The sequence below is a fragment of the Ornithorhynchus anatinus genome, chromosome 4 (assembly GCF_004115215.2).
Source record: "Ornithorhynchus anatinus isolate Pmale09 chromosome 4, mOrnAna1.pri.v4, whole genome shotgun sequence".
NCBI lineage: Eukaryota > Metazoa > Chordata > Mammalia > Monotremata > Ornithorhynchidae > Ornithorhynchus > Ornithorhynchus anatinus.
Window position 1 is genome coordinate 31,701,565 of NC_041731.1, and position 27,770 is coordinate 31,729,334.

Here is a 27,770-nt window from a genome sequence, read left to right on the forward strand (position 1 = left end):
AGCCCTGAGCAGCAGGCTGGACACAGGACGGCCATGAATCTGGAGACTGGCCCCTTGCGGCAGGCTACCAAGGGCCACTTCCCTTTGTGCAACCCTCATTTAGGGAAGGAAGGAAGTTTAGTGTAAGGAATTTCCCAAACCCACAGCCGGTTGCCCCACCGAGAGGATTCATTCAGCTCTGAGTAGCGGTGGGTCACAGCGCCGCCCACAGAGAAGCTGTCCTGGGGGTCCAGGACGACTCCCCCACCCAGGAAACTGCCCAGCTATAAATCCAGCCTCCAGAGCTGGCTTCAGACACCAGCCGGGACATCTCTGGCCTCGACCCTGTTGCCCCACAGCCATGGCACTGGTCTGGGCCGTCGTCGTGCTGAGCTCCCTCCCCTTGCTCCTCGCCCAGCCCCAGGACTGTGCCTCCCGCTTGGCAGGGGCCATCGACAGCAGCACGGTGGGCCAGGTAGGCTAGGACTCTCCTCTCTTCCCCCTCCTGGACTACTAGGTCCTGAGGGGCTCTGAGCGGGCTGGTGGTGGAGAGGAGGAGGCTGGTGAGAGATCTGTGCCCTACGTGTCATCTGAACAGCTTAGTCTGGCTGGGCTGGGGACTCTGGGGGGAATCTAGGATTTGGACATTGGGACTCTTCCCTGCTCTGTACCCTGACATTTATTAAAAATTATAATTGGTATTTGTTCAAGCACTTACTATGTACCAGGCACTGTACTAAGTGCTAGGGTGGATACAAGCAAATCAGGTTGCCCACCACCATAATGCTCATAATACAGATGAGGTAACTGAGGCACAGAGAAGTGAAGTGACTTGCCCAAAGTCACACAACAGACAAGAGACAGAGTCGGAAATAGAAACCAGGTCCTACTAACTCCCGGACATGCGCTCTATCTATTAGGTCACTGTGCTTCTCAGAGGCCACGCTGCTTCTCGAAATATGATAATAATAATGTTTGTTAAGCGCTTACTGGGTGCCAAGCACTGTGCTATGCCTTGAGGTAGATTTATTACAATCACATCAGACACCTATCTAACCATCTAAGCAAGGGAGAGATCAGGGACTGAAGACCTCAGGGAAAATCTCTCCCTCAGTAGGTACCTCTAAACCATTTTGTAGATGAGCAAATCGAGGCAAGGGAAAGCCCAGTGGCCTCGTTCCACTGCCCCTGGCACTGGTTTCTGTCTGAGACCCCAGCACCACCCACCCCGCCTCCCACCCACCCAGTTAGGCTCTGAGGTTTCCCTGGGGCCAGGGGAAGCCACTAAAGGGCACTTTAGCCTGGCACACGCCAGGTCAGTCCTGGCAACTCATGGTGGGCATCAGGCACAAAAATGTTGGCAGCCCTGGAAACCTGGGCCTTTGAGTTTTAATCTACCCATGTAGGGCCTAGGCTTTGAGCCTCAGACTCTTCGTCCAAGTAATCATTAATCATCATCATGATGATGTACGAGCTCAATAAATATGATTGAATGAATGAATGATCATCATGGTCATTTGATATTTATTTATTCATTCATTCAATAGTATTTATTAAGTGCTTGCAATGTGCAGAGCACTGTATTAAGAACTTGGAATGTACAAATCGGTAACAGGTAGAGACAGTCCCTGCCCTTTGACGGGTTTACAGTTTAATTGACGGGCTTACAGTCTAATTTACTGAGCACTTACTGTGTGCCAAGCACTGCACTAAGCACTTAGGAGAGTACAGTACCACAGTCGGTAAACCTGTTCCCTGCATATAATGAGCTTACAGTCTAGAGAGGGAGATAGACATTAATATGAAAAATTTATAGATTTGTAGGTACTATGTGAGTCCTGGGCATAATAAGCAGCGGCATAATATCAAGTTCAGAGATGATGTTTTGATTCTGTTCCCTCTAGACTGTAGCTCTTTGAGAGAAGGGAACATGTCTACCAACTCTGTTGCACTGTACTCTCCCAAGCACTTAGTACAGTGCTCTGTACACAGTAAGTGCTAAATAAATGACATTGATTGATTCTTAGAGGACATTGAAAGGACCAGAACCAGCCTCCCCCAGGCCTCTGCAGGGGAGGGAGTGCTTCCCAGGAAACCCCAGAAGGAGTCTAGCAGTGCCTGTTGCGATGGGCCCTCGGAGTTGGAGATCTCCATGGAGTTACCCCTGAAGGCCGAGAGCAGGTTGTGCCTCCTAAGCTGATCTCTCAGATACTCTGGCCCAGGCATCTCTCCTCTCTGCCAGTCCCCCCAGGGCAAGTGGGGCTCAGAGTTGCCCTGTCAGATCTAAGCCCCCAAGATGTACAGAGGAGGAATGAGACCCAGTCCCCGCCCCAGGGGAGTTAACCTACCCTCAGTCTGTTTTCTTCTCTCTCCAGCTGAAAGGCAAATGGTACCTGACTGCATCTGCTGATACCTCTTCTTCCGGACAGGAACTGATCTCCCTGATCCAGGCGGCCTACATATTTCTGTACCCCCATCCAGCCGGGGACAGGATCACCACAAGGACATACACGACTGTGTATGAGTCTCCATTGCTTCCTGCGCTCCCTCCCTACACTGCCCTGGCCCATCTCTCCTGCTCCCGCTCACAGCCCTCACTCTCAACTTCTCAACATTCCTCTTCTCCCTGTGTCACTCCAGTCCTGCCCACTCCCAGCTCCCATCGACCTCCCCAGCTTCTCCTTGTCCCTCCTGAGGCTCTCCATCAACTCCCCTGCTTTCTGGAGTGACCTCTCCCTCCCACCTTTCACGGTTCTCTCCTAGGGGGTCCATGTGTGTGCACAGCCCGAAACACCTCTCCATCCAGACAACCAACACCACCACCTTTTGGACAGGTGGGGCCCCTGGCAGCCTGGCTCTGAGACCACTCCAGCTCCTCTGAGGGTAGAAAGGAGAGAGCAGCTGCCCTACTAAGCCTCCCTGGGCCTTCCCCCACCCCCCGCAAGCTGGGTGGGAGCAGGGGCAAAAGCTGGCACTAGCAGAGAGGGAGAACTCGAGAGGGCCGACCCGGGGTGGGAGGGTAAAGAGAAGGAGGCTCCCTGAGATAGTATCTTGCCCAAGTATCCTATCTGGCACTGACCCCTGGGCATGAGAAGCAGAAAGCAGACTGGCACTGAACCCAATTTGGCCCAAATCCACTTGGATCAGGGTGTCCATAGATACCCTATCTCCCTGGGATTCTGCAGGAGCCACTGTGAGTCCCGGGTTTTGCCACAGAATGGAGGGGGAAGGCTTGTTCTGGGAGTCCCAGTGGGCCTGACCCCTGCCTGGGAGCTGGAGGACAGCAGCCTAGAGTGGGGATCGGGGCGGGGGGGGGGGAAACGGTGGGCTCCCTTCAGGTGAATCCCAGTTGACCAAGGCCTCCCCCTCCCCCACTGCAGCCCACTTCATTCTATCCTCCCACAGATGGTGGATTGGTGAACTTACTGCTGCCCCTGACTGACAGCCTGGAGGAGACCTTCCTGCTGGTGTTCTCCCCAGACAGCAAGCAGCACCGTGGCCTCGTTCTCTATGGTATGTCCTCATCCTTGTCTTCATCCTCATCCTCATCGGGCCTAACCACCGGCTCCCTCCAGCCTTTCTGTGGAGTCTGCTTCTCCCACACAGGCCACTCCCATGCCCCAGACCAAAGAGAGGAAACCAGGAGCTGAAGATAACCCAGATAAACCCCCTCTCTTCTCTCCAACAGCCTCTTCAGCCCCTCCCTTACCATCACCCCCAAACCCTTCCCTACCAGCCCCTCACTCTTCCCCAACAGTACCCTCACCCCTCCCCCAACAACCCCCTCAGCCTCTCCAGAGCCTGCATAACCCCTTGCAGCCCCCTCATCCCCCATGAAACGGCAGAGCCCTCACATCCCCCCAGCAATCTTAGGCTCTGCAACCCCTAGAGCCTCCTCAATACCCTTTGTCCCCACCACCAGGTGCCCCACCACCAGGAGCCCTCCAAGACCCTCCCAGGGCCAGTCTTACCAGCCCCCCTTCTCTCCCCACCCCCACCCTAGGTCGGAAGCCCACCGTGAGCAAAGAGCAGCGTGAGGCCCTCCAGGTCCATTTGAACTGCATGGACCTCCAGGGACAGGAAATGTATTACACCCAGGGCCAGGTAACGATGGGTGGCTTGGCTGCAGGCTCCCCATGATGATGGGTGGGAGCAGGACACCCAGGACTGGTTGAAAGATACATGGGGTGGAGGGCAAGAGAGGAGGAAGAGAGGCAGCCGAGCCATGGAGAGAGATAATAATAATAATAATAATGTTGGTATTTGTTAAGTGCTTACTATGTACCGAGCACTGTTCTAAGCGCTGGGGTAGATCACATTGTCCCACATGAGGCTCACAGTTAATCCCCATTTTACAAATGAGGTAACTGAGGCACAGAGAATTGAAGTGACTTGCCCACAGTCACACAGCTGACAAGTGGCAGAGTCGGGATTCAAACTCATGACCTCTGACTCCAAAGCCCGGGCTCTTTCCACTGAGCCACACTGCTTGTCTAGCAGTGATCATTACCCAGTGGGAGCTGGGCAGGATCCCCAGGGTTAAGAGGGTTGGTTAGGTGCCGGGAGGGTGGAGAGGCAGTTTCCAGCTGAGTAGAGACATTTGACTGTGAATCTGTTTCTCTCAGGATGAATGCAAGGAGCAGGCAAAGGAAGATGAGGATCGGGAGAAGGAGGAAAGAGGGACAACTGAGAGAAACAAGGTGCCCAGAGAGTAGGATCCTGGGATTCCCGTGAAGTAACCTTGTGGTCCCTTCAACTGTTCCAATCATATCAATAAAGCCAGGTCTCTGTCCTGGTCTCAGGTGAGTGTGCCTGATCTTCAACAGCAGCAGTTTGGGGAGTAGGGCAGGGGGGCACACACAGAGTAAGCGACCAGGAGTAAGGGAGGAGCTGGTTATCTCTCTTCTGGATCCCACAGCAGGGGCAGTGGGAGTACATAGGTCTGCACTTCCTCACACCTATTCCACCCCAGTCCCAGGAGGGTCATTGCTCATTGTGCTTCCTCTGTCCTCCTCCCTTTCACTAAAGCAAACTCCCAGGGTTGGGGCAGGAATATCCTTGCTGACCAGGAGGGGTGGTCAGGTGGGACACTCTGGTGCTTTTACCCAGACACCCAGAAGATCCTGGCTGGGGTAGACCCATCATCCCCACACTCCACCTTACAGTGGCCCCTGAGCCCCAAGGTAGGGAGCCTGAGGAGAATCACTGTTGGGCTGTGCTGTGACTTTTTATATGGTACTTGATAATTAATTCATTCATTAATTAAGGTAATTGTCTAGCCTTTACTATGTGCCAAGCACTTTCCTAAGCACTGGAGTTGATAGAGATTAATCAGATTGGACCCAGTCCCTGTCCCACATGGGGCTCATGGTCTAAGTAGGAGGGAGTAGAATTTAATCCCCATTTTATGGATGAGGTAAATGAGGCACAGAGAAGTTAAGTGACTTGCCCAGAGTCACGCAGTAGACAAGTGGCAGAGCAATGATTAGAACCCAGGTCCTCTGAGTCCCAGGCCCATGTTCATTCCTTTAGGCCATGCTGCTCTTCCTAGGGCTTACTATGTGCCAGGCACCGTACTAAGCACTGGGGTAAATACAAGATAATCAGATTGGACAAAGTCTGTGTCCCACCAGGGGCTCACAGCCTAAATTGGAGAGAGGAAATTAAATTGTCATTTACAGATGAGATAAACAAGACCCAGAGAAGTGAAGTGACTTGTCCAAGGTCATCCAACAGACAAATGGCAAAGCCGGGATTCAAACCCGGATCTAGCCCTCCTTCCTCCTGCAATCAATCTGTCTTGTTCTATATGGAATCTCCCACGCTCTTCCTCACGTGCCCACCCAGAAAATGTTCCTCTACCCAAAGCAGCCATCTTAGCTCTGAGATCCCTGCTGTCCTCCAGCGTGCTGAGAGCTCTGGACACTGGTGGTTTCTGCTGGACTAGGGCATACATGTTGGTTTAGTTTAGTTCATTACTTGTAATTTCTGAAGGTAGCAGGCTGTTGGCTGGGAAATGCTGTCCTTGTTTACAAGGCCGTTTTACACAATGCTCCATCTGGAGAAAGCTGGGGCTGGTGAGCCAAGAGTCTCGCCTAGTCACCTGATCATTGGTTTGAGGACAAAGAAAGCAAGTCCAAAGGGCCTATTACAATCTGAGAAGCAGCTTGGCCTAGTGGAGAGAACATGGGTCTGGGAATCAGAAGGACCTGGGTTCTAAACCCTGCTCTGTCAATTGGTTTTTGTGTGACCTGGGCAAGTCATTTAACTTCCCTGTGCCTCCGTTTCCTCTGCTATAAAATGGGGATACCTGTTGTCCCTCCTACTTAGACTGTGCACCCCATGTGGAACAAGGAATCTGCCCGAAATCATCAACTTGTACCTATCCCAGAGCTTAGAATAGTGTTTGACAAATAATAAGGGCTTAATACCGTTAAAAAAAAAGAAAAAGAGGCACCTGTGCTGGGGAGTGGCGGGGAGGGTAGTGTGGTCTAGTGGAAAGAGCATGGACCTGGGAATCAAAGGACCTGGGTTCTAATCCCAGCTCCTCCACGTGTCTGCTGTGTGAACTTCGACAAGTCACTTCACTTCTCTGTACCTCAGTTATCTCATCTGTAAAATGGGGATTGAGACAGTGAATGGGACAGGGACTGTGTCTAACTCGATTATTTTCTATCTACCCCAGAGCTTAATACAGTGCCAGGCACATGGTAAACACCTAACAAATACCATAATCATCATCATCATCATTACCATCCCTTCCAACCCTCACCAACATGGTCCTGCTTGGACTACAATAGAACCCCCAGGCTGTAGCAAAGGGGCAGTTGGAGTCTTCCAACATGCTGACCTCCTCATGGACTACCTGTCTTAATAGTTTGGAGGAGCTTTTGGACACCATGGTTGGGGTGAGTTTGGGGCAAATCAGACAATGGTCCCTCCTGCATTCTGCTCCATGAGCAGCTGCTGAGACCAAACCATATTCACAAAGTACCCCCCGCGCATCAGGATGCAGTCGCTCGAGTGTGCATCATGATGTTTAATTTTGCTTTACTTGTGATGATGAGATGATGCTTGATGAATTCACTCAGTCTAAAGTGTCATTGTAGCCCCACTTCCTTGCTTCCAAGGGTAAACACCACTTCCACCTCTACATTTAAAATCTCCCATTTTAATTCATACATTCAGTGCTGTAACTCCGGTGATGCATGTGTCTAGATTGTTGGAGAAATGCTCTTTATCTCCCTCTCAGCTCGTTGCTGAAGGGGCCAAGGTAGTAATGAGTGACAGGTGAAAAGTGTTCTGTCTCAGGGAGGCTGGAGCCTCATTAGATGGACTCGTTTAGCTCTGGGAAGATTAGGAAGGCCTGATAGTAATGATTGTCCAATGGCCAATCTAATCCCTGATGACCACGGTTCGGCCCAGCGATTGGGTCTCCCAAGAGGAAGCGTGCCTGGTGTTTCTCTATAAATAGAGGCTGCCTTTAGGAAGCAACTCCCCATGAGGCAGAAGAGGGGGAAATATGTCCTAGCTTCTCAGGGTTTCTCTCTAAGGTCTAGGAAGAAAATCACCCTCATAAGCCCCAGGTCCAGTTCCCCCCCACCACTGCTCCCAAACTCCATGGCTGAAAAATATAAGCAGGTAACAAGTAGTCCAGCACATAAATTTATTGACCACCACCCTGGGACTGGGGGCCTAGCAGGGAAGTCAAAGAAGAATCTCCCACCCCCACTGTAACTCTTCAGCTAAAGTGTTTTGCTTCCCATGGGCTCAATTAATGGTTTTGAGCTCTTACTGTATGCAGAGCACTATACTAAACACTTGGGAAAGCACTTGGCTGCTCTTCCTGTTCCTTCTTTTCCTTCCTTTTTTCCTTCTCCTCCAGCTCCTCGTTTCTGACCACCAGCTGGCACACATCCTGGGCAGAGAATTGGAAGCTGAGTTGGGATACTGGCTTTCAATCCACTTGCTCTCCCTCCTCTGTCCCTGCCCACTCAGAATGACCTCCACCCCCCAACACCCAACTCTAGGCATTGGCCTCTTCTCTGCCCAGTGGAGTTTGCTGATGAAGTGCCAGGTTTCTGGGCATCCTGGTTCCCAGCCACCTCTCACATTGCCCAGCACTGCTGCACTGCATGACCTTAGGCAAGTAGCAATCCCTCTCTGGTCTTTTTTCCTTTTGTATAATAGGCAGATTAAGGCTAATAGTTCCCTTTAGCCACACTACCCTACAGCTGTTTTTTTATTATTTACCTTGACATGTTACTATAGTATTTAAGTGCTTATTATATGTCAAGCACTGTTGTAAGTGCTGGGGTAGATACAAGTTAATCAGGTTGGACACATTCCGTGTCCTGTGAGGGGCTCATGGTCTGTGTGTTGTTTTTATATTTTTATTGTTTCATCTTTCCTTGTGTGTCTGTCACCATTCTCCCTCCCCTTTTTCCTTGGACTTCAAGTCCCTAAAGATGAGGTCAGTGACTGTGTCTAATTCTCTCCTGGGTATTTTTTTCCCAGGGCTTTGTATGATACTTTACACCCAGTAGTTGCTTAATGTTATTATTACTACTACTGCTCCTCTTCAGTGTATGTGATTCTGCCCTTCCCCACGAGTGGCCAACAGTGAGTTTTGTTGACTCTCACCTCCTCCGTCGGAAAGAAAATGGTTTCATTTCTGCTGAATCCTTCACACAAGGCTTGGGCCTGGAATTCCTCCTGCTGTTCTTGGCTCAGGGTCCTGTTTCGAGCTAGGGTTTGGGAAGGGTAAGGGGAGAATGATAGTACGAGAAAAGGAGGGGAATGGGCCTCAGGGAAGGAGGAAGGGGTTGGGCCGAGGAGCCGATCGGAGTCTCTCACAGCTGTCTACTGGAAGGGAGATTCTGGGTAAGTCTATTTGATCCCACTAATCCCCTGCAGAAGAGCCCTGTGTGAGGTCAGAGGAGCGAGGGGTGATCCCATCAGCCCTTTTGGATCCCTTTAATTTCCCTGCACTCAAGGTCCCCCAGGCCCAGAGGGATGTCACTGCAAGTTCAGGGGTTGGGGTAAGGTGTTGCACAGAGGGCCCCTCTGGGCTCTAGCTTTTTCACATACCATATAGAGCCAGTCCTCCGACCGCCTCTTCCTCCCCCAGGAATCGCAGCCTGAAGTTGTCCTCCATGTTCGTGGCCAGGAGCTGAGAGCTGTACTCTTTGCCGCCAACTGCATTGGTAGATGGGCCGGGCTGGGAGAGTGGCCCTCCGGGTGCCAGCCTCCCAGAAATGGTGAGGCCGACCCCCCTCACCCATCCCACACTGAGTAAGGGAGGGCATCAAGCTCTGGTTGATGAGGTATTCCCAGACCAGGGGGTTGTTTCCTCAGCCCCACCCAAGTGATGAAACAGCGGTATTTATTGAGCACTTACTGTGTGCAGAGCACTTGGGAGAGTACAATACAATAGAGTTGGGAGACACGGTCCTTACCTACAAGGAGCATGCAGTCTAAAGGAGGAACTTACAGACTTGAGTTAAACCGACATCCCTCAGCTCACCCCCTACTGACCTGCGGACTGGACCCCCGGCTGTTCCGACCTTCCCTCTCCCTGCAGGATGCAACATTGCCCAAGGAACTCAGCTAGCTGGGTGGGTGCCAAGCCCCTGGAGGGTGTAGTGGAGGGCTGCAACTTCTATCTCTAGACCATGGGAAGGGGTGATATTTTCAGGCTAGAGGGACCCTCTCTCCCCATCCTCCACTTCCCCTCCCTCACTGTCCCTTTCTGCCCCTTCTCCCGGGCCCCTCCACCCTGTCCTCTCCAGCCCGGTTCTGCCTGGCCCACTGTTCTGCCTGAGATCAGATTCAGAAGCCCCCGTCCATCCTCCCTTCCCCCTTCAGGGTCTTACTCTTCCGGAACAAGGTCCTCTTGCTCCGGTTGACATAGAAGATAGTCTGGTTGTGCACACAGATGCCACCACTAGAGGAAGAGATGAGGCCGGAAGAAGGGGCTGGGGAACCAAGAGGGAGGAAATACCTTATTCAGGAAAAAACTAAAAAAGCTGGAAAGAAACAGTGGCAACAAAGGAAAGTTGGACAGCGTGGGAAATGCAGAGTCAGGAAATGACAGAGCAGGAAAAGACACTGTCCATTCCTCTGTTGGCATCACAGGCAGGCCACGGGTAGCATGCCCACTCCATCTTCCATGCACCCAGCTCCCAGCAGTCCTTAGGCCAGGCCTCAGCCAAGCTCAGCTCTAGGGAGAGCAATAGAGAAGGCTCAGGCCTGCCTTTGGAGTTGACACCCATCTGCAAAGTGGACCAGGCAGCCAGCAAATCAATCATATTTATTTAGCACTTACCATGTACTAGGCACATGAGAGAGTACAATATAATCAAGCTATTAGACACACTCCATGCTCATGAGTAGGGAAAAATGAGGCTTAATCAGGGGAGGCCTCTTCGAGGAGATAGGATTTTAATAAAACTTTAAAGATGGGGAGCATGATGAACTCTCAGATATGAAGGGGGAGGGAGCTCCAGGCCAGAGGCAGAACCTGAGCAAGAGGTCAGTGGAGAGATAGATGAAATTAAGGTAGAGTAGGTTGGTGTTACAGGAGCAGAGTGAACATGCTGTGCTGTAGTAGGTAATCAGTAAAGTAAGATAGGAGGGAGCAAGGTGATTGAGTGCTTTAAAGCCAATGTTAAGGAGCTTCTGGTTGTACAGAGGCGGTTGGGCAACCGCTGGAGGTTCTTAAGGAATGGGGAAACATGGTTTGAACAGTTTTGTAGAAAAGAATCCAGGCAGCAGCATGAAGTATGGAAATGAGTTAGAAGAGAAAGGAGACAGGGAGGTCAGGAAGGAAGCTGATTCATTAGTCAAGGTATTTGGATACTGAATATTTGGATCAGCCTAGTAGCAATTTGGATGGAGAGGAAAGGGTAGATTTTACCGATGTTGTGAAGGTAGAACCAACAGGATTTGATGAAGATGGAATATGCGGGTTGAATGAGAGAGATGAGTCGAGGCAAAGGACAAAAGAGCGAAACTGGTTAGTATTATGCAGAATTAAAGGCCGAGAATCCCAGGACGTGAAAAGAGATAGGATCAGCGGGTCAACGGAGAGAAGGGATCTCACCTGCTGATGTAGAACTTCATGCGGAATTTATCATTGGCCAGGCTGGGATACAGGGATATGGACGAGGTCTGGACCCCCTTCAACATGTCCCTGAATTTGGAGTCATGTAGGGTGGCGGCCGTGAGGAACCACTGACCTGTCAACTGTGGAGATGAGACCGAAGCCCGCTTGGTGACCTAGGCAGCTCTCCATGGAGGAACCCATGGGGAGAGGAGAAGGACCGTGGGGAGGGCATGGGGACTGGCAGAACTGAGGGGCTGAGGCCATGGGCCCGAGTTTCCACCCTTGGAGCACTGTCCCCTGAGGCTTCTGGGGAATATCCCATCAAGCCCCACAAGGCCCACTTCACCAGCTGGCTCTAGATTGGATGACCCAAGACTTCCTTTTCAAATTCCCGCATTGTGAACAAATCTGGGGAACAGGCTAAGGTGCAGTGACGGGACAACAAGAGGCGAGACTATAATAAATCACCATAGTTTAGTCAAGTATACATGAGTGGAGGGAGTGCAACATTCTTGGAGATAAAGACATTTGTCATCCTGGCCGGGGTCCACTCAGTACCTAATGGGCTTGTCATTACCCTTCTCCCCTCCCCTTCTACACCCAGCTCCTTCAGGTTTCTACCAATCAATCAAGGATATTTATTAAGCACTTACTATGTGCAGAGCACTGTACTAAGCGCTTAATACTGTACTAATTTCCTCTGGACCTGCCCCCCTGTGCTTCAGCAGCCAACACACTTATTATGACCAAGGCAATGTACCCTCTGCAACCCCTCCCCCGGATCTGCCATCTGAGAACACAGTCGCAGCCCCTTTTCTCTGGCCCACGAGCCAAAGGCCCATACCTGAATGAAAAACAACAGATTGAGAAGCCAAGCCCTGGAGGCCAGGGTGCATCTCAAGCTTCAAGGGCCATCAAGGGGGTCATCTGGTTCAGTCCCCTGGCCCAGGAAGATGGTCACTAGAAACAACTCTGAGGAACTGGTCAGGAAGCCTTTAAGTTCCTCCAGCAACGAATGCGAGCTAGGGCTTTAAGGAGCAAAGACTCTGTTACTTCTACATATCACTTACACTTTGCTCCTCAGGGGGTCTGGGTAGCTCCAGCCCCCAGCATGGTCCCCAGGGCCTAGATGTGGACATGAATGGCCCACAGGGTTTTTCCTAGACTCCTGGCAGCTACTCTATTTTCAGAACTGTGAGGAAAGGAGAAGTCAAATCCCCCTGCTAGAGTTTAACTTCATTTCTGCTTAGAGAAGCAGCATGGCCTAGTGGATGCAGCACAGACCTGGGAGTCAGAAGGACCTGGGTTCTAGTCCTAACTCTGCCACTTGTCTGCTGGGTGGTCTTGGGCGATTCACTTCACTTCTCTGTGCCTCAGTTACCTCATCTGTAAAATTCGGATTAAAATTTTGAGCTCCATGTGGGACAGGGATAGTGTCCAACCTGATTTGCTTATATCCAACCCTGCACTTAGTACAATGTGTGGCACATAGTAAGCACTTAACAGATATCACTATTATTATCATCATTATTCAAGGTTTGGCCATGGTGGAAGTGGGGAAGAGCTGCCCTTAGTAATTCCTTAATAATATGGAATTTGTTCAATCAGTGGTCAATCAGGGGTGCTTATCGAACACTTAATATGTGCAGAACACTGTACTATGCCCTTGGGAGAGCAAGTAGAAAATATCCCTACTCTCAATCAAATGGAGGTGGCAGATGTTAAAATCAATTATAGCCAGAAAGAGGTACCAAGCATAAGGATTTGTACATAAGGACTGCTTTAAGTTCTCACTATGTGCCAAATACTGGGTTTTTTATAGAATTTGTTAAGCACTTACTATGTGTCAGGCACTGTACTAAGTGCTGAGGTAAATACAAGCTAATCAGGTTGGACACAGACCATGTCCCACATGGGGTTGTCTTCATCCCCAATTTACAGATGAGATAACTGAGGCACAGAGAGGTTAAGTGACTTAATCAAGGTCACACAGCAGACAAGTGGGGGAAGCCAGGATTAGAAACTACATCCTTCTGACTCATAGGCCTGTGCTGTATCCACTAGCCATGGTGGTTAAGTGCTGAGGTAAATATCATTCAAATGGATCAGAAACAGTCCTTATAAGCCCTGGGACTCAGAGTCTAAATGGGAGGGAAAGCAGTTATTTAAACCCCATTTTCTAAATAGGGAAACTGAGTCACAGAGAAGTTAAGTGACTTGCTTGTGGTCACACCACAGGCAAGCAGTAGAGCCAGGAGAACTAATACTTGGATTTTTCCTGCTTAACAAAGGACCAGCTGGTAGTCCACTAGATCCTCAGCCCTCCTACCTCCTGTGACCAGCCCCATTTTGAAGTAGTGGCTTTTGCCTCTCCTCTCTAAAGCCTGGAGTGTCCAGAGAAGGAAAGTGGGGGCTTGGGCCCTCAAGCTGGAGATCTGGGACCTGGAGACAAATGGAAATGGCTTCCAACCTCCCCATGACGAGTTCACCATCCCAAAGACTTCCCACCCTGCCCTGTCCCAGGACCCACCTTGCCCCGAGAGACCTACAGACCCTCCCAGTGGGAGTGTATACCCTCCCTTTCCAGGGCCCACCCAGGAGGGGACAGGAAACGGACAGGCAGGTGAGCACCTCTTACCTTGGTCATTGTGGAGTTGTCTAGGATCCGGGCCTCAGGGGGACGACAGGCCGAGGGCTGAGCCTGGACCAGGGGGGTGAGGCTCAGCATGCCCACAGTCCACACCAGTGCCACAATCATGGAGGCAGCAGGAAAGGATCTGTGCCCGGGAGGAACAGGGTCTGGACTATCTAGGGGGGAGGAAGGACTGGGGGCAGTTTGACTTGTTTCTCTGCTGCTGGAGTGAGCAGGCTGCCTGGGTGTTGTGAAAGCACAGGGTTGGAGCACTGACCAGGAGTGCTTCCCCCCAAGGTTGCTGACCCTGCCAGGAACCACCCACCCTGGGGCCTGGCTGACCAGCTCTTGGCTGCCCTGACTTCAACCCTAGAGTGCCTTCTGTCTGGGCACCATCAGCTCATCGGCGGTTTTGAGGTGCTTGATCGGCTCTCCCTATGCTCCTCCTCACTCCTTGACTATTTTTTTTGGCATTTGCTAAGTGCTTATTATGTGCCAGACACTGTACTAAGTGCTGAGATAGAGACAAGATAATCAGGTTGGACACAATCCCTGTCCTCCATAGGGCTCACAGTCTTCATCCAATTTTACAGTCGAGGTAATAGAGGCACAGGGAAGTTAAATGACTTGCCCAGGGTCACACAGCAGACAAGTGGCAGAGATGGGATTAGAACCCAGGTCCTCTGACTCCCAGGCCCATGCTCTATCTACTAAGCCATGCTGCTTCTACCCAGCTCATTGACACCCACACCTCTTATTCATAAATGGTGTCCTTTGGCTATATCCGTGATCAGACTGCAGCAATGCCTTCTTCTGAGCATCCTGGTAATGGGATGGAATGGCTGGGAAGGCAGGGCAAGGGGAGTGAGCCAGAGCTGCCGGCTATTGGAACGGAGAGGAACAGGAGGCTGGAGAGAGGCTGAAGAGAAAGAGACTGACAAAGGGAGAGGACTTGGGTGATACGATTAGACTGTAAGCCTGTCAAAGGGCAGGGACTGTCTCTATCTGTTACCGATTTGTACATTCCAAGCCCTTAGTACAGTGCTCTGCACATAGTAAGCGCTCATTAAATACTATTGAATGAATGAATGAATGAATACCAATGGGCCTCCTGGTGGGGCTGGGCCCAGACTGGGGCCAGAGATGGGGCTGAGGCCAGGGCCAGGCCATTGACAGGGCTTGGGGCACGGTTAGTGTGGAGCTGGAACTGAGAGCCAAAGCTGCTGCCACACAGCCAACAGACCTGAACCCCAGCTGAGCTGAGCGGGCCCTGTGCCCGTCATCCGAAGATTGCAACAGAGCCCACTAGCCAGATCTGGCAGACTATCTGCTGCCCTTAGTGCAAACACCCTGGGGTCCAGAGTTCTGTAGGGAGCCGCCAGGCCACCCTAAAAAGCCCAGAACCCCTTTTTTCTGCACCATGGCTCCTCCAGTTCCCAGCCCCCTGGTCCGGTTGGCCCTACTCTTCCTGCTGGCCCAGGTCCTCCAGCCTCCCGTCCTGGGCTGTGAGCCGCAGCCTCGGACCCTGGACAAAGTCACTGTCTCCAAGGTGAGAGCCGCCCTGGCTGCAGCTGCCCACGGAGACCCTAGCCAGAGGGGTCCCAGCCTGACTCACTCAACCCGGGGGGGCCCTCAGGGAAGAAGCAGGGGCTGCAGATCAGGCAAAATCTGCAGCAACAGGGATTTATTGAACGCTTGCAGTTTTTCTCACAGAGCTCTAGGGTCACTAGGGTCAGTGGGATCCAAGCACTTGACATCAAAATCATTTGCCAAGCTCTCTGTGGAGGAACAGCTGTCATCCTTTTCCCTGCCTCTCCCTTGAGGGTGTGGAACCAGGGGCCTAAAGGAAGGGGACAGTTTATAGGAGAAGGAAAATGGGGGAAAGGTCTTCTCTAAGGGCTGCAGCAGAGAGAGGTTGGGGGGGGCGGCCCTTGCTGGGCAAGGAGAGGGAGTGGAGCAGGGGGAAGAGCCCCACACCAGGGGCCTGAAGTCTTGGTCTTCCTATGCCCCCGCAGCTGTTCGGCCGGTGGTACTTTGTAGCTGGGGCATCTTCGCTGCCCAGGCACCGGCTGGAGATGCGGCTCATCGATAGCGGGGTGCTGCAGGTGTCCCCCTCGGGGAGCCAGGACCGCCTGGACATCACCCAGCACCTGAGACTGTAAGCACACCTCTCTCCACCCGCCACATTCATTCATTCATTCAATAGTATTTATTGAGCGCTTACTATGTGCAGAGCACTGTACTAAGTGCTTGGAATGAACAAGTCGGCAACAGATAGAGACAGTCCCTGCCGTTTGACGGGCTTACAGTCTAATCGGGGGAGACAGACAGACAAGAACAATGGCAATAAATAGAGTCAAGGGAAAGAACATCTCGTAAAAATTCTGCCACATGCCCTCCCCTGCTTGCCCCCAGCTCCCTCCCAGTCCTGGGAGCTTTTCCCATCATGTCCTCCCCTCCGCTTACTGCGTGACTCTAAACAAGTCACTTATCTTCTCTGGGTCTCAGTTTTCTTATCTAGAAAACGGGGATTCAATACCTGTTCTACCTTCAGCTTAGACTGTGAGCCCCAGGTGGACAGGGATTGTGTCCACCTGATTATCTTGTATCAACCCCAGTCCACAATGCTTCGTACACAGTAGAGTGCTTAACAAATTTTTTTATTACTGTTGTTGCTATTATTTTCTGGGCTGGAGGGCAGCAGCCTGGCCTGCAGTGGAAGGGCAGTCATGTCCCTGACCCCTCACCTCCATTAGATGGGGCCAAGTCTTCTCAACCCTACTCTTTGCTCTCTTCTCTAGGCTCTGAAGCTGCTCTTCCTGTATGGTTATTCAAAGCCATCTGGCTCCACCCCAGAAGTGTCTGCAGCCCAGAGCTCAGAATTGGTCCCATTTTTCTGGTACTCTCCTCCTTCTCTCAATCTCTTCCCATAGGGGGAACACATGTCTCTCTGACAACAGCAGCTCCATCAAGATCACTCAGGACTACACCACGGTGATCAGACAAGGTCAGCCGGGACTCCTGGGTGCCAGAACAACTACACCCTGAATGTATTTCCTTATTGTTCCCTTGATGTTCTCGGAGGGTCTCAGTCTCACTGACATGGGGCTCCCTAGCCCCTTCCCTTCTCTTGTCCTAGTCATTTCCTAGAAATCTTTTCACTTCCTCCTTGGGGAAAAAGTTGGAGGTTCTGCCTAGAAGTGGAGTGGCTCCCATCCTAGGGGCAGAATTCCAGCATTTCCCCACTTGTTGGCAGAACTGGAAGTAGCTTGGCCTAGCAGAAAGAACGCTGGTTTAAGAGTCAGAGGACCTGGGTTCTAATCCTGGTTCCACCATGTACTTTTGGTGTGAACTGGGGCGAGTCTCTTAACTTCTCTAGGCCTCAATTCCCTCATCTGCAAAATGGGATTCAATAATTATTCTCCCTCCTATTTCGACTCTGAGCACCATGTGGGACTGATTATCCTGTAGCTATCCCACTTCTTAGTACATCTGCTTGGCATATAATCAGTGCTTAAATATTATTATTTATATTATATTATTATTACTTAACTTCTGTGTGCCTCAGTTACCTTATCTGTAAAATGGAGATTAAGTCCTACTACCTTCTATTGGACTGTGCGTCCCAAGGGCAACAGGAACTGTGTCCAATTGGATTATCTTGTATCTCCCCCAGCACTTAGTACAGTGCATGGCACAAAGTAAGTTCTTTAACAAGTGCCATAAGAATAATAACTTGCCAACCTCGCTAAACCCACCCTAATCCCGCCCCCTTGAATCACCATGAGGAAAATCACCCTGAAAAGTTTGGCCCAGAACCCTAGCTTGTGGGAGTTTTCCAGGTCAGTTGGAGAGGGTTGATCCAGTCCCGATTGGGCCATTAATAATGTATCCATTCCCCAACCTGGTTCTCCCTGCAGAGAAGAACCGTCAGGCCAGAGGACGACTTGAGAACAGCACAGAAGATGTTTTCCTCATTCGATACCTGTTGACGTGGAACCAGCTGAACTTCACAGAGCTATATCTCTACAGTAGGTCTATGCCCCAGGATATAAATCAATTAATCAATCCATCAGTCATAGTTATTGAACACATATGGTGTGCAGTCACTGAACTAAACACTTGGGAGAGTAATCAATCAGTGCTATTTATTGAGTGCTTACTTTGCAGAGCACTGTACTAAGCATTTGGGAGAGTGCAATATAGTAGAGTTTGGAGTCACCATCCCTGTCCACAAGGGGTTTACCAGACTAGAGGAATATAGTAGACTAGTAGGCCTGGTTCCTGCCCACAAGGACATTAAATTGGAGAAAGAAAGGCCCAAATAGTGAATATGTCTATGATTTGTAAAAAATTGCAAGGGAAAACAGGAAGCGCCAAAGTATAAGGAGACTCCCAAGGTCTGAGAAGGAAGGTAGCAGCGAAGATGTGACCTGGGGAGAAGAAAAAATATTGGGGAAAGGCTCCAGGAAGTGGTAGGGTTTCAGAAGGATCTTAAAGATTGGGGGGAGCTGTGGTTGTATAGATTGGAAGGGAGAGGGAGTTTCAGGCAAGACGAAGGAGGGCATGAGCAAGAGGTAGGAGGTGGCAGAGTCAAAAATAAAAAGATTCAGTGAGAAAGTGACCTTGGGAGGAATGGGGTTGGGGGGGAGAGAGAGAGAAAGAGAAATAAAGAGAAAGTGTAAACTGGGGTGTAGTAGAGGAGTGACTAGACTGTTGGGTAGGGATTGTCTCTGTTGCTGAATTGTACTTTCCAAGTGCTTAGTACAGTGCTCTGCACACATTAAGCACTCAATAAATACGGTTGATTGAATGAATGAGTGGATAAAGAGAAAAGCTAATGGAGAGTATCACTGGTGTCTTTGGAGTGAAGGTGAGCCATGGGAGATTTTATAGGAGCGGAGAGATGTGTGCAGAATAACATTTTAGAAAAAACCTTTTTGTGGGCGGAAAGCATGTCTACCAACTCTGTTGTATTGTTCTTTCCCAAGCCTTTAGGACAGTGCTCTGCATAAAGTAAGTGCTCAGTAAATATGATTGATGATGATCTGAGAAGCAGAATAAGATCTGGAGAGGGGAGAGGCTCTATATTTTAAGCTTCTTGTGGACAGGGATAGTGTCTACCAACTCTTGTGCTCAGTAAGTTGCACTCACTGATTGATTGAAGCTGGAGGCAGGGAGACCAGTGAGGAAGCCAGTCCGTTATGCAAGCTGGGATATAAAGAGCACCTAGACCAGTGATGCTCCTTTGGATGGAGAGGAAAGAGTAGATCAAGGAAAAGTTGTGGAGGAAAAGCCAATGAGATTGAGGAATAGACTGGACGTGAGAGACGAAAGAGAGTGTGGAATCAAAGTTCATGCCCAGGTTCAGGCTTCTGTTTCGGGGGGGGCTGACTACAGGTTGGCTATTGCCCAATGAGCAGGGAGTCTCCTCTCCAGCTTAGTCCTTCGCCACGCTCTCTGTCATTTGCCTTGTAGCCCCCTCCTCCCCCAACCCCCAGGATTCCTGCTTGAAGGGGGCCTCATTCCTCCTCTGCTCTTCTCTTCTTCACAGATTTGTGGAGCCCAAGGAAGTTCCGAATTTTCCCTAGGGAGTTGTAGCGTGGGTGGGAAACATCCAGCCTGGCTGGCTCTGAGAAGGCACACCAGACTAAAGGTCAACTAGTCCTTCCCCCCTCCTCCAGGCAGCTCTCCGTGTCTGGGAGGATGATGATGTTCTTGAAGACCATTGGAGATGGAGTCCCCACAGTCAGGGATCCCTCTGGTAATGCTCACAGAACTGGTCTGGAAGCAACTGATATATGTTTGTGCTAAAAAAAAAAAAATTGTGGTATTTGTTTAAGCACTTACTATGTGCAAAGCACTGTTCTAAGTGCTGGAGGATATAAGGTGATCAGGTTGTCCTACGTGGGGCTCACTGTTTTAATCCCCATTTGACAGATGAGGGAACTGAGGCACAGAGAAGTTAAGTGACTTGTCCAAGGTCACACAGCTGACCAGCGGCAGAGCGGGGATTAGAACCCGTGATCTCTGACTCCCAAACTCGTGGTCTTTCCACTGAGCCGCGCTGCTTACTCCAGGTCACATAATGATGTTATACAGAGCAACCTGACTCTATCATAAATTTGCTGTGTGTCCTTGGGCAAGTTACTTCACTTCTCTGGGTCTCGGTTACTTCATCTATGAAATGTGGATTAAGACTGTGAGCCCCATGTAGGACATGGACTGTGTCCAGCCTGATTAACTCATTAACTGATTAACCCTAACGCTTAGAATAGTGCTTGGCACTTAATAAGCACTTAACGAGTACCATAATTATTATTTGATGGAAATCTTAAACATCTAGGTTATATTCCTGTGGGGATCTCTGGACCCCCTCCCTTTTCTCCAAAGCTACTGCATTCCACCCTTCCACCCAGGTCCTGAGAACAAGGACTCAGCGGCAGAAAATTTTAAATGCAAATGCCGGGCATAAAGAAGTTCAGTGACCTGTCATTACCTGATGAGGTAGGCCTGCTGAAAGCCAGACTGTCTTGTCTAAAATTGGACAAATTGTGGCCCCATCCACAACCTCTGCCTACCCCACCCCAGGGTCTAATCTCCTTCACTGCCCAGAGATTACTCCTCCTGCAGCTTTATCTCCTTTGCTCTGTGAAATTTATTTTTGTCTTTTTATGTTTTTCACTGTTTCTCTTTTCCTTATGTATCTGTCATCCACCACCCACCTCTCCTGTATTCTTAAACTGTGAGGGCCCAGCACCATGTCTAATTTTTATCCAGGTACTTTTTCCAGCAGTTAATATAGTGTTTTGCACAGAGTAGGCTCTTAACAAACAAATGTAATTAGCTACTATTGGCTGACCCTCACTGTATCCTGCCTGAGAAGCAGTGTTGCTTAGTGCTTAGAACATGGGCCTGGGAGTCAGAAGGCCCTGGGTTCTAATCCCAGCTTTGCCATTTTATTCATTCAATTGTATTTATTGAGTGCTTACTGTGAGCAGAGCACTGTACTGTTTGGGAGAGTACAATATAACAATGAACAGACACATTCCCTCCCAACAACAAGCTTACAGTCTTGGGGTGGTGGGAGGGAGACAAACATCAATACATATAAATAAAATTATAGATATGTACCTAAGTGCTGTGGGGCTGGGATGGGAGAGAGCAAAGGGAGTGAGTCAGAGCGACACAGAAGGGAGGGGGTGATGAGGAAAGGTGGGGCTTAGTCTGGAAAGACCTCTTGGGGGAGATATGGCTTCAGTAAGGCTTTGAAGAGGGGGAGATGTCTGCTGTGTGATCTTAGGCAGGTACGCTTAACAAATACCAACATTATTACTTCATTCCCATTTTACAGATGAGGAAACAGGCACAGAGAAGTGAAGATTGTGAGCCTTATATAAGATGGGAACTGTGTCTGACCCAATTATCTTGTATCTACTCTAGTGCTTAATACAGTGCTGCTCACACAGTAAGGGCTTAATTATTATGATGCGGAAAGGAGAGGGAATTGGGGAAAAAAAAGGATCTCAGTCCAATGTCTCCTAGGTCTTCTCTCTTTACGGCCTTCGGGCCCTATTGTTAAATGAAGACTTAATCAATTATTGGTATTTATTGAACACTTACTGTTTGCAGAACACTATACCTGGCTTTTAGGGGAATACAATGGCATTGGTTGACACAATCCTGCCCTCCATCTCAGACCGAGTTCTCGAAAGCCAATCTTCCCATGGCTCTCCGAGCTGGGAGAGGCCAGCCACCCGGGTCTCCCCAACTGGCCCCTGTCTCTCTTTCTCTTCTGTACTAGCTCGCAGCAGGAATGCAAGCAGGGAACAGCTGGAGGCTTTTGCAGAACATGTCAAGTGCCTGGGGCTGGAGGAAGAGGAGGTAGTTTATAACTCAGCAAGGAAGGTAAAAGTTCCCCTTCCCTCCCTCTAACCCCCCTCCCCAACCCCAGCCCCTGTTCCTCCTCAGCAGCATCTGGAATCATCCTCACCTGCTGCTAATAATAATAATAATGATATTTGTTAAGCACTATGTTCCAGGCACTGTACTAAGCGCTGGGGTAGATACAAGATAAGCAAGTTGGACACAGTCCCTGACCCATGTGGGGCTCACAGTCTCAATCCCCATTTTATAGATGAGGTAACTGAGGCCCAAAGAAGTGAAGTGACTTACCCAAGCTCAAACAGCAGACAAGTGGTGGAGCCAGGACTTGAATCCATGACCTGTTGACTGAGGGATTCCTGGGGGGGTTGCTCAAGTCTGACAGGTATATTTCAGAGAAGCAGCGTGGCTCACTGGAAAGAGCACGGGCTTAGGAGTCAGAGGTCATGGGTTCGAACCCCAGCTCTGCCACTTCCCAGCTGTGTGACTTTGGGCAAGTCACTTAACTTCTCGGTGCCTCAATCCCTCATCTGTAAAATGGGGATTAAGACTGTGAGCCCCACATGGGACAACCTGATTCCCCTGTGTCTACCCCAGCGCTTAGAACAGTGCTTGGCACATAGTAAGCGCTTAACAAATACCAACATTATTATTATTATTATTTCTAAGGGAGAAGGGAAAAGTTCCAGCCAGTGCATAAACAGGACACCCAGGGGGACCCGCCTTGTGTCATGTTAATTAAATAATAGACACAGCTACCCCCCACCCTCAGGAAACTTCCAAACTGGAAATGGCTGATTATTTTAAAAACTTAGTGGTCTCCCCGCAGCATGGCTCAGTGGAAAGAGCCCGGGCTTGGGAGTCAGAGGTCATGGGTTCGAATCCTGACTCTGCCATTTGTCAGCTGTGTGACTGTGGGCAAGTCACTTCACTTTTCTGTGCATCAGTTACCTCATCTGTAAAATGGGGATTAACTGTGACCCTCACATGGGACAACCTGATTACCCTGTATCTACCCCAGTGTTTAGAACAGTGCTCGGCACATAGTGCTCAACAAATACCAACATTATTATTACCAGGAGCCTCAGAGGCAGTGTTCAAGGGTAATTCCTGGCCTGGGACCCCCACTACTAAAGAACAAGGAAGTCTAGACTATAAGCTCTTTGTTGGCATATGTCTACCAACTCAGTTATATTGTACTCTCCCAAGCACACAGTAAGTACTCAATAAATACAATTGTTTGATTGATGGAAGTCTACAAGACTTGGGGGCAGTCAGAGAGGCTGGAAAAGTGAATGTGTTCCCGGAGCCTGCCGGGGTCCTCTTTCCCCAGAGAGGAAAGGAGAAAAAAAGAGGCCAAAGAAAGACCAAGACAATTCTGTCTACCACCCAGCCTGTCCAGAGGCCCTGGCCTGATTCATTCAATTGTATTTATTGAGCACTTACTGTGTGCAGAGCATTGTACTAAGCGTTTGATATCTCTCCAAACTTGGTGCTCTCCAGGAAGGGATTGAATGTTCTTCTCTCTTATGTTTTCCAATGGATAGGATCCATGTCCCTTGGGGAGAGAGGAGAAGGAAGAGGATCTTCAGGGAATCAAGTCTCCACTGGCTAGACCCCAAGTGGAAAACTCCAGGGGAACTATGGATCCTCACCTCAATGCTACCTCAGATGCTTGGGTGACACGGTGAAGCCACCAACCTTCTCTGCGCCTCACGTTCCTCGGCTACCCCACGTAGAGCATAACACCAACCTCCACCCCAGCAGAGCCAGAGGACATGAAGCAGCCAGAAAGAGGTATAATCACACCTGTTGTCAATGTTGGTGGGTAGTAAAGGGTTTCACCACCTCCTGCTCTGGTCTGGTGTGCTTTCCTGGGGCCCGGCCCCAAGGGCACAGAGAAGCAGCACGAGGGGGATGCTAGTGCCCAGGACTAGAGTTCAGTAGTTCAGTTGGGTCTCTCCAGCCGCCTTGCTAAAAGATGTTCAAGGCTCCAGGGGCAGGAGAAAGAGGCAGAGAGGGAGCAAGTGGCCTTGAATCCCTCCCCGGCCAGCAGTTTGGAGTGAGCCTCACTCACGCCCGACAGAGGGGTCGGTCTCGGAGTAAGGATCCCTAACATGAGACCCCTCCCAGCTTCTCTCTGGGAAAATTGGGGACTTGTGGCCTGGAAAGAAGGGACTAGACGAGCTGAGTCCCGTCTTCCCCAAGTCTGGGATACAGCCATACGAGCTAAGGCAGAAAACAGACCAGGGAGGGAGATGTTAGACTTACCTTTCCTCAGGGTAGGTTGCTGCTCCTGCTGCTGCTCAGCCCTGGGACGGCAAGACCGCTGCCATCCCTGGGGACCCGATCCACTGGGCACCATCCCACCCCAAGGCAAGACAAATGAGGAAGTCTGTGCTTCTGTAGGGCTCAGAGGAGCCTAGGTTCTGCCTCACCAGTCTGCACTCCTTCAACAACTGCGCTTACAAAGTGCAACTTCCTATGGGCGATGAGGGGAGAGAAGGTCCTCTGGCCCAACACCCCTGCAGTGGGTGGGTTCTGCTTCTCAGGCATAATAATAATAATAATTGGGATATTTAAGTATTTACTATATACTAAGTGCTAAGATAGATACAATGTAATTGGGTTGGGCACGCATTTTTAATCCCCATTTTAGAGATGAGGTAACTGAGGCCCCGAGAAATGAAATGACTTGGCTAAGGTCACACAGAAGTCAAGTGGCAGAGCTGGAATTAGAACCCATATCCTCTGACTCCCAAGCCCATGTTCTTGCCTCAAGGTCATGTTGCTTTTCATTTTGGCATTTGTTAAGTGCTTACTATGTGCCAAGCACTGTTCTAAGCACAGTTGGATACAGTCCCTATCCCACATGGGGCTCACAGTCTTAATCCCCATTTTACAGATGAGGAAACTGGGCAGAGAGGGAGAATGGGAGGCCCTCAGCCCATCACTCACTGGTGGTTCCCGGCTCTGCCACTTGTTTGCTGTATGACCTTAGGCAAGTCACTGAACTTCTCTGTGCCTCAGTTACCTCATCTGTAAAATAGGGATTAAGACTGTGATTCCCATGTGGGACATGGATTGTGTCCACCCTTATTAGCTTGTGCTTATTCCAGCTCTTAGTACAGTGTCTGGCATAGAGTAAGTGCTTAACAAATACTAAAAAAAAAAAAATGGGGGGTCTGAAGCTTCAGTGCACTTAGCCAGTGGTGAGTGTGAGGCTGGATGGTCCCAGAGGGAGTCTCAGCAGTGGTATTTCTGAGTTGGCTCATCACAGTCTGATTCCACAAGGTCGGAGACAGTAGGGGAGTCTGGGGTCTTTGGGGCTGATGAAGTCCAACCTGGAACACATCATCAACCAGAGCTTTTGGCATTGAGAACTTGGACACTCAGTGCCAGGCCAAGAGCCCTGATTAGCGCTGACAGAAAGATCTGCCATTTTCCCCACAGGAAGTATGAGCCTGGTGAAGCCGCAGTGCTAAAGGAAGGAGACCAAGGAGGAATGGTTGTAGTAATAGTACAGTATTTTATTTATTAAGTGCTTATTGAGTGCAAAACACAATACTAAGCTCTGGGAAAAAATTCACAGACAAAAATAAGACCCACTCACTTGTCCCAAAGGGGCTCACAACCTAAAAGTATGATGGGGTGGGAGGTTGAGGGGTATTGACAGACTCTTAAGAACAGAAAAACAACATAAGAGATGAGGGGCACAACTGACACAAGAGCAGGAGGGCATCGTGGCCAGAGAAGCAGAGTTTCAGGCTTCTCGAGGCTCAGTCCACCAGCCCCAGCCCCAGCCGCTCCCAATGTCTTAAAAGTAAAGAAATCCTCCACAGCTGGTCTTCCTCCCCCTCGCAGCTGGAGGAGAAGGGAGAGCCCGACCACTGTTTTCCCAGATCCAATCCTGACTGCTTGTCCTGGCTCCCGCCCAAGGTCAGAGTCTAGTCCCAGCTCTGTCTGCCCTGCCGTGTGACCTTGGCTAAATCCTTTAGCCGTCCTGGGTGGTGTCCTCTTCTGTAAAATAGAGAGAATAATTCCTTCCTCTCCCAGCCTCACAGGGTTGGGGTGAGAGCAAAATGAGGTAACTGACAGGAAGCGCTTAACAGTGCATTGCACCCAGTAATCACTCAATAGATATAATTGATTGATTCATTGAAAGGGCTATAGAAAAGTACTGAAAAAATTCAAGCTCCCATTTACATTATACTTTACTGTCGCTACACGCCCCCACCCTCCAACCTGCCTGATCCCACCCACTCGCGCCTGCTCCCTTCTACCCAGCCTCGCCTGCCCGTCTGTTCTCCTTGATTCCTGATCCACAGACTTGCCTTCTTGTCTACCCCTCCATCCCTCATGCCCAGAGCCACCTCCCACTCTCCCTCTGGTAAGCCTCTTCCTCACCCTTGTTCCTTGTCCTCCTCCAGCAGGAAAACAAGCCAACCCTCCCTGACTTTGGCTACACCCACTTTGCCCATTTCCCTCTTCAGCAGTCACCCTGTCCTTCACAAATCAGCAATGTAATGGGAAACATGGGGATATTGGGGGAAAAAGAGATGATAAAATGACAGAAAAGGTTGACAAGTCAGCTACTTGACGGGAGGCCCGAGGCCTAGGTCCAGGGTCAGTCCTCACACTCCAATTTAGATCAAGGGGACTGGGACACCATCCTCCCTTCCCTTCCCATTCTCACCATTCCCCCCACACACCCCCCCCACCCGGGCCCTGTTCTCACATGCCATCACAGCAGTGGGGCTGAGGGAGCCATGACTGAGTTCAATACCTGGACAGTGTCCCACAGCTGCTCCATTTTAATATGGTGTAGACAATCCACTTTAAAGAAGGCCCAAAAGCTAAAGTCCCACAGCCCCAGCATATACTCCCTCATTTTGGGCAGGGAATGTTTCTGTTTATTGTTGTATTGTACTTTCCCAAGCCCTTAGTGTCCTGGCTCTGCCCCTTGTCTGCTGTGTGAGCTTGGGCAAATCACTTTACTTCTCTGTGCCTCAGTTACTCATCTATAAAATGGGGGTGGAAACCGTGAGCCCCCTGTGGGACAGGGGCTGTGTCCAACCCAATTTCCCTGTATCTACCCCACACTTAGTACAATGCCTGGCACATTGTAAGTGCTTAACAAATACCACGATTATTATTATTACAGTGCTCCACACACAGTAAACGTTCAATAGATTCAATTGAACAAATGGAATGAAAAAGACAGAATAGGTAACTGGAGAGAGATGGACTATTTCCGAGCCAGAGTCCAGCCCCTCTCTCTTGGGCACCCCAAGTAGGGGCGGAGCCACCAGGGCCCTGGCCAGACCCATCCAAGCGTGGGCATGCTGTTCTCAGGGCTCTTGGATTCCAAGGACCCCTGATAGCCAAACTAAACAGTGCCCTTGGGCAAAGTCCCTCACTCGAGACAATCTCTCCAGTGGAGAGAGACCCCCATGAGAGGTGAGCCAACTCAGTAAAGGGAGTACACATCGTGTTTCTGAAAATTCCCCCAACCACTCGGACCCTCTCTCAACACTCCTTTCATTTTTCCTTTTCGTTCTTGTACATGCTCACGCTACATGATGCAATAGCAACCTAGAGCACCAGGATGGGAACTGTGCAGTAGAGGGAGCTCTGAAACTAAAAATCCTAGGCTGCTGGGAATTGCCAGAGCCCAATACAAATTCCGTATTTATTGACTCTAAGACCATAAGCCCCTTCAAATAGGGAGTGGGGGGGAGAAGGGCACGGAAAATTAAAATTTAATCCTGCCGCCAGTTAGTGCAGTAAGCAGCATGGCCTAGTGGAAAGAGCCAAAGTTACCAGGGTTCTAACCTTGGACAAGTCACTTGCTTTCTCTGTGTCTGTTTCCTCAACTGCAAAGTGGAGATTCAGTAATATTCTCCCTATTACTTAGGCTGTCAGGCTCATGAGGGACAGAGACTGTGTCTGGCCTAATTAACTTGTACCTACCCCAGCACTTAGAACAGTGCTTGACACACAGTAAGTGCTCAACAAATACCATAAAGAGGGAGGGAATACACCCCTACCTTCCAGAAGCTGGAAAACATTTTAAAAAACCCAGATGGGATGCAGGAAACAGCATTTGGCCTTCTGTCAGTTTCAAATTCCACCTCAAATTATTGGGAAAGGAATAGCACACATTCT

General features: G+C 50.0%; 3 protein-coding genes across 3 annotated transcripts; 2 read left to right on the forward strand and 1 right to left on the reverse strand.

Annotated features, from left to right (window-relative positions):
• The first annotated feature begins 252 nt into the window (after window positions 1–252).
• Window positions 253–4,786, forward strand: LOC103167918 (alpha-1-acid glycoprotein-like). Its single transcript, XM_007661955.3, has 6 exons — window positions 253–454; window positions 2,355–2,497; window positions 2,743–2,813; window positions 3,385–3,492; window positions 3,983–4,083; window positions 4,605–4,786. Exons 1-6 carry the CDS (start codon window positions 341–343, stop codon window positions 4,692–4,694), a joined length of 627 nt encoding a protein of 208 aa, XP_007660145.1. The 5' UTR covers window positions 253–340; the 3' UTR covers window positions 4,695–4,786.
• A 2,842-nt stretch (window positions 4,787–7,628) lies between these two features.
• Window positions 7,629–13,957, reverse strand: LOC114811179 (alpha-1-acid glycoprotein-like). Its single transcript, XM_029062848.2, has 6 exons — window positions 13,725–13,957; window positions 11,084–11,226; window positions 9,855–9,925; window positions 9,070–9,177; window positions 8,623–8,726; window positions 7,629–7,897 (listed from the first exon to the last, which is right to left on the reverse strand). Exons 1-6 carry the CDS (start codon window positions 13,842–13,844, stop codon window positions 7,793–7,795), a joined length of 651 nt encoding a protein of 216 aa, XP_028918681.1. The 5' UTR covers window positions 13,845–13,957; the 3' UTR covers window positions 7,629–7,792.
• A 1,146-nt stretch (window positions 13,958–15,103) lies between these two features.
• Window positions 15,104–23,454, forward strand: LOC114811178 (alpha-1-acid glycoprotein-like). The gene is made up of 6 exons (XM_029062844.2): window positions 15,104–15,267; window positions 15,734–15,876; window positions 16,652–16,725; window positions 17,639–17,749; window positions 21,523–21,626; window positions 23,150–23,454. Exons 1-6 carry the CDS (start codon window positions 15,139–15,141, stop codon window positions 23,291–23,293), a joined length of 705 nt encoding a protein of 234 aa, XP_028918677.1. The 5' UTR covers window positions 15,104–15,138; the 3' UTR covers window positions 23,294–23,454.
• The last annotated feature ends 4,316 nt before the right edge of the window (window positions 23,455–27,770 follow it).

Excerpts from the sequence above, each read along its gene's own strand:
- LOC114811179 (XM_029062848.2), bottom strand. The coding sequence starts at position 13,844 with ATGATTGTGGCACTGGTGTGGACTGTGGGCATGCTGAGCCTCACCCCC. Across the intron at positions 8,727-9,069 it reads CGGAGGACTGGCTCTATATG|CTCGAAACAGGACCCTGAGC; the intron begins GTATGTGAAAAA and ends CCCAAACCCTAG. Across the intron at positions 7,898-8,622 it reads TTTTCTTTCCGACGGAGGAG|GATGTGTGCCAGCTGGTGGT; the intron begins GTGAGAGTCAAC and ends TTCTCTGCCCAG.
- LOC103167918 (XM_007661955.3), top strand. The coding sequence starts at position 341 with ATGGCACTGGTCTGGGCCGTCGTCGTGCTGAGCTCCCTCCCCTTGCTC. Across the intron at positions 455-2,354 it reads ACAGCAGCACGGTGGGCCAG|CTGAAAGGCAAATGGTACCT; the intron begins GTAGGCTAGGAC and ends TTCTCTCTCCAG. Across the intron at positions 4,084-4,604 it reads TGTATTACACCCAGGGCCAG|GATGAATGCAAGGAGCAGGC; the intron begins GTAACGATGGGT and ends TGTTTCTCTCAG.
- LOC114811178 (XM_029062844.2), top strand. The coding sequence starts at position 15,139 with ATGGCTCCTCCAGTTCCCAGCCCCCTGGTCCGGTTGGCCCTACTCTTC. Across the intron at positions 16,726-17,638 it reads CACCACGGTGATCAGACAAG|AGAAGAACCGTCAGGCCAGA; the intron begins GTCAGCCGGGAC and ends TTCTCCCTGCAG. Across the intron at positions 21,627-23,149 it reads TTTATAACTCAGCAAGGAAG|GATCCATGTCCCTTGGGGAG; the intron begins GTAAAAGTTCCC and ends TCCAATGGATAG.